The sequence below is a fragment of the Gobius niger genome (assembly GCF_951799975.1).
Source record: "Gobius niger genome assembly, chromosome: 10".
Lineage (NCBI taxonomy): Eukaryota > Metazoa > Chordata > Actinopteri > Gobiiformes > Gobiidae > Gobius > Gobius niger.
The window spans coordinates 7422729-7433000 of record NC_136861.1 but is presented as its reverse complement, the minus strand read 5'-3'; the positions used below and the strand labels follow the sequence as shown (position 1 = coordinate 7433000).

The window sequence follows — 10272 nt, the reverse complement described above, 5'->3', positions numbered from 1 at the left end:
AGGGCTTTTTGGTTAAAAAGGGGAGGAATTTGATTGTTTACTTTAAAATTTTACGCCATCTCTCCCCACTTTGCAAACTTACAGACTATCACTTTAATGCTAGTTTCCATTGCAATGCTTCTTAATGACATTTAAAGCCTTCATTTTGGAACAATTTAATGACTCCATTGGCTGCGATTTCCAGGCAGGACTAACATGACTTTACTAAATGGATAAATGTGACCTGCTCATTTCATTCAATACCAGTGGAAACCACAGTTTTACTTTATAATTTAGGTGTTTTTAAAAAAAAAAAAGTCTATTGGAAAAGTAAGTGTTAATTTCCCGCTCAGATGCAGAATTTTTAACAGTGTACAAAAACGTCCAATACGGCTTAAATTTCCTCCTTTTTGCTTGCTTTTATGTTCGAAAAAAAAGCATCATTTTGTCAAACCAAATCATTGCCGTAGCCTCCTCTGTGAGTGGGAAACACTGGGCGTCCATTTTGGGGCGACGGCTCGCTCTCCCGCTCCGTGTCGAGTTCAGAATCAGCAGCTCTTCTGGTTATAACGGTGATTTTTTTTTTTCTTTTTCTTTTTTTTAAGGCCTGTGGTTTACATCCAGATGACGACGCTCTTCCCGAGTCCTGGCTTCCAAGTGTGTTCTCGACCCCGGGCTGCACAGCACGCACGGACTTCGGAATAAAAAAAAAATCTTTTGTGATGGGATTGGAATCGCGATTGTTTTCTATTCTTCTATTCTGTTTTCCAAGGACAAATTTGCGCGATTACTACATGTGTGTAATGTCAGTGACCGAGCAGAGGATATTTGCCGCGTCAGAGCTGAGACTTTTATGAATAGAACCATGGCAACACTTTAAACCGGGTGTACACTGCACGATTTTGCCCGTTTGAGACTAAAATCACTCTCTCTTAAAGGGCGGGTATTCCCTTTTTTGGAGGTATTTGTTAATAATCTCAAACACATCTGTATCACTATCTCGAGAAGTGAGGGAAATTATTTCTTGGACACGTAGGACCTTAGGAGAAGCTGTTTTGGGAGCTGCCACTGCCACCGGGAAGACTCAAAGATTACTCAAAGATACGCTAAAGGTCCGTTTTTGATGAGAGAACAAACTATAGCAAGGTAAAAACGCTTTAAAAAGTCACATAAGTTTGCATTGATCTCAGCCCCCTTTAAGTTGTGGCTCAATAAGGTCCTATTTTGTACAGGGAGCCGGGGATTTAAAAAGAGAAACCATCGCAGTGACAGAACTTTTGCGCAGTGGAGAGGAGTAGCTCACAATTTTACAACTTCTTAAAAGACTGTGTACACCGGACTTAAAATTTCTTGTCCAGATGAATTTCCTTTTCATGTCAGAGTCACTGTTAAAAAAAAAACACTTCTAGTAGCGTCTTTTCCAACACCGTATAGATACAGACGGCATCTCGTCATAGAAGGGGGCGTGGCTTCGCCGAGGGGGAAAATAGAACCTTTAGAGAAACACAATTTTTCACTCTTTTTAGTCATTTTCTGGTGGAATATGAACTTCTTTATCACATAAATAAAGTGTAAATCGGGTTCATATGGATATTTTCTCTATTTTCTCAGCTCGCGCTATCTAACCGTTAGCATTAGCCCAATGCAAACATGAAGCATCAAGTTAGCATTCTCAGTTTTTTATGTATTTATGGGCTGTCGAACCACTTTGCTCCTCCCCATGTCTTTGTATCTTTATTTAGTAGAAAACTATATTCATAATTCAGCGTTTGTTAAAGTAGTTTTGGAATAATTAAGGAATATGCTCTAAATTGTTTTCCCCTTCAAACATGACCATATATGGCCGATTCCAGAGATGCCGTCTGTCTTTACTTATAGAATTTACAAATGTAATTCTCTCCCTCCAGCCGCCAACATCACACACATGGAGAAGCGAAGTGTCATTTTAAACCATTTTCTCGCACGTTTTTGAGCCTCAATCGCTGTGTTTAAAATCTAAAGCTCGAGTCGTATTTTCCGTGATCGTCCCGACACTTTTCCCCGCGTAGCTGTGCAGCCCCGTTTCTCAAGCCATCGACAGCCATAGTCTTTACGAGGGCGAAATGAAAGATCTCTCCGTTTTGGCACTGCGGGAGTCATGGAATGGCGGACGATGGGAGCGGAGAAACAAATAACGGAGGAGGGGGAGGAGGAGAAAAGTGTTGTAGAATTTGGGGGGTGGGTCACACTTCAAAACATCGACAGGAGTTAAAGACTTTAAGTTCCAAATGTTTGACTTCGTTCGAGTAGTTTTAACTAGATCCTTGACTAGACTTTGTGACACATTTGAGTGAATTTTAACTTTTGTTTTAGCTTCTATTTGCAGCACAGTAATAAATAACATGGTAAAATGATGGAAATAACTTGATATAAATTTACTTGGAATTTTGAGTAAATCTAATTAACATATTTAATCATATTTCCTGCTTCATGCTTCTTCTCCCACATGCACTGACCTGTTTCTTTGGCAGTGAATTTAGATGACATGAGGCTCTTTCAATCTTTTATTAGTTCCTTTTCATTTTTACTTAGTCTTTTTAAGTTGACAAAAAAGCCTGGAGATTTTAGTCATTGTTTTCGTCTCATTAGCTACTTTTAAAGCAGCTTTGGTCAACTTTTGAGTGTTACTATGATGGAATATAAAATAACACTACTTTTACCAAGTCAAAAGTCTCTTTAATGTGAAGTAAATCTAAACTTCATTGAAACTGCTCAAATTACAGAACAATTTCTTAACATGTTATGTAGTCTGAATTATCGATAACCCACTGTAGAGACTAAAAAGACAATTTCTTTGTAATAAAATGGTAGTTTCCATGCAATTTCCATCCTGTTACCATGATATTTGTGCCTAGGACAAAGAAAAACGCATTGAGTCAACTAGCCTTTGTAAGTAAATGGATCTAGTTCAAACTACTCAAACCGTTTAAGTTCAGATTACAAGCAACTTTTAACTCTGTCGATGTTTTTTCTGGAGGGGAGTGTCGGGGTGGGAGGGTTTTTTTAGTTGAGGTCGCCGCTCGGGTCGTTAGCTGCCGCCGTGTCGTTGGAGGGGGGACAGGAGGCGAATGGCGGAGAGGTGGTGGAGGAGACGGAGGTGGGCGGGGCCTGGTCGGGGTCCGGTTTGGGCCGTTTGGCGTCGGGCTGTTGGTCCGCGCTCTGGTCTCCGTTGTGGCGTTTCGTCGGGAGGGACGCGGACACCGAGGCGTGGGCGGCCAGCAGGTGCAGGGGGTTGGCCGCTGCTGCGAAACACAGAGAGGGGTCAGTGAGTGTGGAAGTCTGATGAGATAAATGGTTTTCTCTGGAAGGAATATCGAACATTGGACAGACTGTGAAAGAGCGTGAGATTGACAGACAGATTGGGGAAATGTCTAGTCAGTTGAAAGGCAATGCTTTTGATTTACCGATCGATCTACGTTCTTACTCTCACCCTCGACCGGAGTGATCGAGGTGTCGACATGACGAGGCTTCGGTGGGCAACATGAATACGTTAAATAAATAACACTGGTTTACAACAAATTTGGAATCCCAGTTTTGTGAGGTGATTTCGGACAATTTAGGTCAATTTCTGCTGAATCCAAAGAGCCAAATTTTGCCGAATGATATTGTCTTCATAATGTGTTTCGTACCGGAGCCTGTGGCTGTGTCCAAATATCCACCCTAGTCCCTAATCCTTAATTCACTACATAGACCCGCACTATATAGTAGACTATATAGTGCACTCATTCTGTTGGCAATTCGGAAAGAAGCCCACCACTTTCTCACCTATTATTATTATTTTTATTTATTTTATTTTATGAAACAGAACAACAGTTTAGGCACTTTTGCAAGCGCTTTATTTGACATTTGAATTAAAATTAAAACTATCAATCAAAAAATAAAAAATAAAATCACTCCGGCGTGCAGAAAGAAGGTCAGCCCGGCAGAATGAGTTCACTAAACTCCGGGAATAATGTATTTCTGCGATAAAGATCAACAAAACTCAAGAGACTGTGGAATATTTATGGATAAATACGAGGCAGATACGTCTTATTTCACATGGATTTTACATGAATGAAGAAAATGGCTTGGATTACTTTGACAGAGGACGCTAGCTAATAGGTAAGCAGCTAACGGTAGCATCTCTTCACTGTAACCGTTTATATAATGTAAGTCTTTTATTCATGAAAAATACGCCACACGATTGAAACAGCTGATTTCATTCAGTCGTGTTGTTTAGTGACCAGACGTTCTTCTCAGACTCTCGCAAAGCATTGTGATCATTGATGCTGATGCTCACTACTTTACAGAATGCCTTGCAGGAAATTTGAGTTCACTACTTTTTTCTCTCTGGACATTCGGACACCCCTACAAAATGGCGTCTCCACTATATAAATCACTATATAGGGAGTTGTGTGGACATTCGGACACAGCCTGTCTGTCCACAATGAGGGGGAGATTAGGTTTGGCTGAAAGTTTATTTGCATTTCTGCATATATGTTGGCTCAAAACAGCTGTGCTCACAGACAAGTGTGTTGGTGACAATCAACGAAAGCTATAACCAGGTACTTGTCCACCACTGTTAACCACCACGGATTAACTTTTCAAACACACAAGAAATGCATTCATAGAAATTCTTAAAATCTTATTTCAAATGATAACTACTAAAATAAATCAACCCCCAATATCAAAAATGTATCTGATTTAGTGATTTTTTTGTTTTTGTTGACCTGATACAGAAAAAATATATGTCATTTTCAGATCCCGTGTTGCAAAAATTTACTAAATAAGTAAAAAATAAGATTCACATTAGACTCACAGAAAGTACTGTTTTGTGATCCAATATAAAGAGTCCTATGTCGCCAAAACAATGTGCACAAACAGAACCTTGCTTCCTTTGCACCGTAAAAGATCTGTGATTTAAATAAACATCGCTATCACTTGGATAAATTTCCACCATTCACCAAAACATACTTTGAATATCACGGAAATGACCAACAGATTTTGCTCCTGTGGTCGTGAGATTTGGGGTCAAGTGGAAAGTTTCCTCTTCTGGGCGCTTCCTAAGATATAGGACGTGTTCATGGATATGGAAGTCTGGGCCTAAAGGATTTATCTATGAAATAAACACTTGGTAGAAAACTCCAGATCAAATCAAAGGTCTAAAATTTGAAGTTTGATATATTGAGACAGGTAAACGATATTGAAGAAGACCTTATCTGTGCAGTTGCCTGGCTCTGCCATACTCTTCCCTGTCCATTCCATGCAGGGAATTAGTCTGGTCACGGAGAAACTGGAGCAGTTTGAAGGGGCGGGCCTAACGCGTGCAGATTGTCAGTGAAATAAACCAATTAGCGATTAGCGGACGTGACGACAGCCGTGTCCAATTAAACAAATATGAAGTGAATATAAACTCACGCGGAGAACGCAAGGCAAAATCCTTGACTACTTCATCCCATGATTAGTTTTGGCAGATGTTAACGTTAATTGAACTAAAAACATAGAGGTGCAGCGAGTGACGTAACCTTCTCATTTCTCTGTGACGGTCGTGATTGGTTCGGCTAGGCCTTAGCCGCCAATCAACAACTTGTCTACCGTGCGTGGCCAGACCCACCTTCTTTCGTGCAGAAAGAAGGTGGGTCTGGTTTATCAGGCTATCTGTGCAGTACCTGAGCTGTGCCCCTGGATGGCAGTGGCGAGGCTGTGGGTCCCGTTCTGGGTGATGGTCTTGATGGGCAGCTGATGCGTCCCGATTGGAGCAGATTGGACTATAGTGAGGGTCTGCAGAGGCGACGGGTTCTGGGGGCTCTGTATGACCTGTGCAGAGCTCACCATGGGCAGCACTGTCTCCATTTTCACTGCAACAAAGAGAAGGAACAGTCGGTTAAAAAGCAAACTCTCCGGATTGTGCTGCAGAGTGGTTGAGTTTGACCTTCACCTTTGATGTCGGCGTGATCTCCGTTCTCGTGGCCCTCGCTCTTGATGATCGTGGCCGGTTGGAGCACAGACCCGGCTTGGATCTGGGTGGGGATTTGCTGCAGGACGTGGACGGTCTGGAGAGGGGGCTGCGAGCTGGAGCTGCTGACCGGGGACGCCATGGTGTACGTGACGGGCTTCAGGCTCTGAGGTAACTGCCTCTGCACCGCGATCAACACCGGCTGGCTGGTCACCGGGGAACCTGCCACCAAGGAGGGGGAGAAGTTTTATCACCATTCAAACGGAAGTACAAGTACTGAAGGGGTATGGTGCAAGAAATCACCTCAACTTCAAATCAATGTTATAAGCTCCCATTGACATCGGCAGGTCTGCTCCCTATACATGCCTTTCTGTCATGTGACTTTTGTTGTTCTGGCAGCCATTTTGAATACCGAAGTAGAGTTATGCAGTACTACAACATGCAACAATATCTCTTCTCAGGATATAAATGAAAGAAGACTGACAGTGGCATTTTTATGTACTTGAAATCATTGCTCAAGAAGAAAACAGTAAAAACACGGCCCCAGAAACAGTGAGTCAGTGTTGCTCAAGACGTTAGCATGCTACCGGTTAGCATTTAGCTTCAACACGATAAGCCTCTCCAAGAGAAAGCCCTGAACCACAGTCCAAACATCTAGCCTTGGAAACAACATATGACAGAGGTCAGAGCTGAGCAGTTGGTTGACAGTTGCTAACCGGTAGCATGCTAACGTCTTAAGCAGCTTAAACACTGACTCAGACTGAGTCTCTCTTTTTACAGTTTGTGATGTCAACAGAAAGGTTTTCTGTTTCCTCTTTGACGTGTTAATTTAGTCTGAGGAGTGAAGCAGATCTTTAGTAAATCCTGCTGTAGCTCGACAGACAGAGCTGCTACATCCGTACATTTTCTGGTTATATCACATAAACGTGCGTCTCTGGGGCCGTGTTTTTACTGTCATCTTCTTGAGCGAGTACTTAAAAATGCCACTGTCAATCAGATGCCTTTCATTTTCATCCTGAGAAGAGATCGTTACCTGTTGTAGTGCTGCTCAATTCTACTTTGGTATTCAAAATGGCCACCAGAACTATGCGTGATGTCATTGGAAACACATGTATACTCTCATAAAGTCTCCGAGGGGAACCACACTGAGGCCACTGTGATTGAATGGCTTTGCAGTTTTTAAGCCACTGTTTTCTAAAAGCATTTGACAAAAAAACTGACTGTATTCAATGAGAACGATGAGAAAGAAGAGCAACAGAAAAGTGTGCCAATGCGACCGATGATACAGCGCATGTGGGAATCCCTGTGCCGCAAGAGGAGACTTCACACAAAGTAAATTCAGATGTCCTTAATAAACTTTTGCATCATGTCGTGTTCTCTGGTGGCAAGAGAGAAAGGAAAGGGGGAAGACGCAGAGACAGGTCTGAGCTGAAGTGTGTTGCAGCTGCAGGGGCGGAGCAGAGAAACTGGGGGACACCAACCATGAAACTCATTTCATTTAAGTGTGTATTCAGACCTGCACTGTTTGGTCCACTTTAAACGGACCAGGGTTCGTTTTGAACGCTGGTCCGGACCTTTTACACAGGAGTGGACCGAGGACCGAGACCCACTTTTTCAGGTGGTCTCGGTCCGCTTCCAAACGGACTCTGGTCCAGTTCGCTTCAGATGTGAAACCACTGTTGATCTAAAACAACTCCAGGATACATGCACCTTTTTGGGCTTAACAAGCCACCGTAGCAAGGCACCGTGGGAAAAATGAGCCCTTTGCTGCTGCAGACGCTAATACTGGATGGATGCTACAAATAATGAGCCGTGGACAGACCTGGAGCCTCGAGGAGACACTGAGCCTCCTGGATGTTTGGGCAGATGCACTAACCCAACTGCTAGAAAAGACACACAAAAATGTGGCTGTGTTCAGCATGTTTAGCGAGAAAATGAAGGAGAGGGGCCTCGAGCGTCTCCTGAACAAAGTGGAATAAACTTACGAGACGCATTAAAGAAGAGTAGAGAAACAAGACCAACAGTTTTGTCCCGTGAACATAATAGAAACAGCTCAGCAGACGACCCTTCATCCACACAAAACACCTCTTCCTCCAGACACTCGGTGAAGCTGAGGTTAATGGTCAGTGGTTTAGTCTCTTATGTTTCTTATATTATCATAGTAAGCATGAAATATTCATTTTTATTTCATTTGTTGTGGTCATTGCTGTCCAATGGGAGCCTTGATCGTCACACACGGGTATGTGTTTACAAAATATAGTTCACTTGCAAAAAGTACGGTCTGAATTTGACCGCAACGAAAACATTTTTTTTGCTTTTGATCCGGAACAAACAAGCGGAGCAAAGAACTTTTCTGGTCTGAATACACCCGAATTCTACAATATTATTTGTGTAATTTCAAAAGTGGCAACTCCTCCAGTTTTCCTTATTTTTTTCTTTAATTTATTTTGGTTTTGGTTTTTTTCTGTTTGTTTGTTTGTTTATTAAGATCCCCATTAGCCATTGCCCTTGACAATGTCTAGTCTTCCTGGGGTCCAGATTATAAAATCACATTTTCATACAATGATCACAGATCACAACAGCATAAAAATATGGATGGATGGATGGATGGATGGATTACAACTGCAGTGTGACAACAAAGTCTTTTTAAAAATGTTTATGTCTGCAATGTTTCAAATGTCTTTAGGCAGAGAGTTCCAGGATTTCATTCCTCTGAACATAACAGCCTTCTGTCCGGTCTGGGTTTTACATGATGGAAGAGTAAAATGACCATTTACTGCGTGTCTTGTGTTAACTTATGTATGGAGCAACTGAATACAAGTACATCATACAAAACCTTAGGGAGTTTTAACACAAGAATCTTTTTAAAGAAGCAAAGAAAGGCAAAATGCAGTCTTTTCTTCACCAATGTCCAGCCTAAAGTTTGCACCATCAAATATTTCTGCCTAGAGCACCAAAATGCAGCCTCAAAGGAGCGGTCAAAGAAGTGTGGCTTTAACATTGAGTGTTAAAATTGTGGGTATTTGCCGGTCGTACCTGACGTGCTGTGGGCGAAGCGTGTTTCCTGGATGAGTTTGGGCTGCACCACGGGGGCTGAAGTGTCCACCTCCAGAGGGACAGGTGACCCCTCCCTCGACAGGCTGTCCGGGGTCTGCACGCCGCTGGAGTGAGCAGACAGCACCCCCGAGTGGTTGGGAGACGCCGGTGCACTCCTGACAGGACAAAGAAGATCGTTTAAGACAGGGGTAGGCAAGTTTGGGTTGTGGAGGGCCGATTTGCATCATTGCCAAAACATCCAAGGGCCAAATCTCAACATTGCAGCCTAAAGTAAAGAACTATATCAGTGGTTCCCAAGTGGAAGGTTTAGGACCCACCATTACCCTCGGATGACAAGCCCAAATAAAACTGTAATTTGTCATTTATCGTATAAAACATTGTATTTTCCACATAAGCTTTTGTTTAAAAAGCAGTAGATTTCCCATTAAGTCTGAAATTATGATCAAAACAACCCAATAACATTCATTTTAACAGACACAGTTAGTGCTTCCATGCAGTAAAAGTTCCCTATAGACTCGCGACCCACTGAAAATGGTTCCGTGACCCACTTTGGGGTCCCGACCCACCAGCAGACTTCCTGAATCACTGTTTAACATTATATATGACCAAGCGGGATGTTCTGACAGGACATTTTTAAAATACTGACACTATTTTTAGCATTTGACCTCTTATTTCCACAATAATATTTCTCAAAATCATCTTGGGGGGCAGAGGTTCTGTGCTGGAGGGCCGGATTTGGCCCCCGGGCCTGACGTTGCCTACCCAAGGTTTAAGATTTCAGACTAAAAAAAGCAATCAGACTAATTACCTGGAAGAGTTATAATGCACTGATGCTCTGCAAAGTCTTTACATTAGTCATTATTCGATCATTCTCCAAACCTCTGCTGAAGGTAAGTGACATACATGACTAGGACTGCACAATATATCGTCAAATTATTGAGAGATTATTAGTGTAGAGGTACGATCTTATGCCCAAGATCTGTTTTTTTCCTTTTCTTTTCTTATTATTGTCATTATAATCTCTATCTCTATTATCTATGATCCGTGGTGTGGTGGTGTCCGACCTGGACGAGAGGGGGCCGTGCGGGGCTCTGAAGCAGGGCACTCCGCGGGGCCTGCGTTTCCTGAAGGCCTGCTCCACCAGCTTGGACTCGGACGACGGGTCTATCCTCCAGAACGAGCCCTTCCCCGGCTCCTCCTGGGACCGCGCCACTTTGATGAAGTAGCGGTTCAGAGACAGGTTGTGACGGATAGAGTTCTGC

At 42.7% G+C, this 10272-nt stretch overlaps 1 protein-coding gene across 1 annotated transcript in view; it reads right to left on the bottom strand.

The window, feature by feature from the left end:
• Positions 1–2832: 2832 nt before the first annotated feature.
• foxk2b (forkhead box K2b) overlaps positions 2833–10272 on the bottom strand; it is a 32898-nt gene continuing 25458 nt past the window's right edge. Inside the window, exons 5-9 of the mRNA XM_079564442.1 lie at positions 10075–10268; positions 8990–9165; positions 5936–6175; positions 5667–5855; positions 2833–3260 (exon numbers count right to left, since the gene is read on the bottom strand). Of these exons, the coding sequence (XP_079420568.1) occupies positions 3022–3260; positions 5667–5855; positions 5936–6175; positions 8990–9165; positions 10075–10268 (1038 nt within the window). The 3' untranslated portion in view covers positions 2833–3021. The remainder of the gene's footprint in view (positions 3261–5666; positions 5856–5935; positions 6176–8989; positions 9166–10074; positions 10269–10272) is intronic.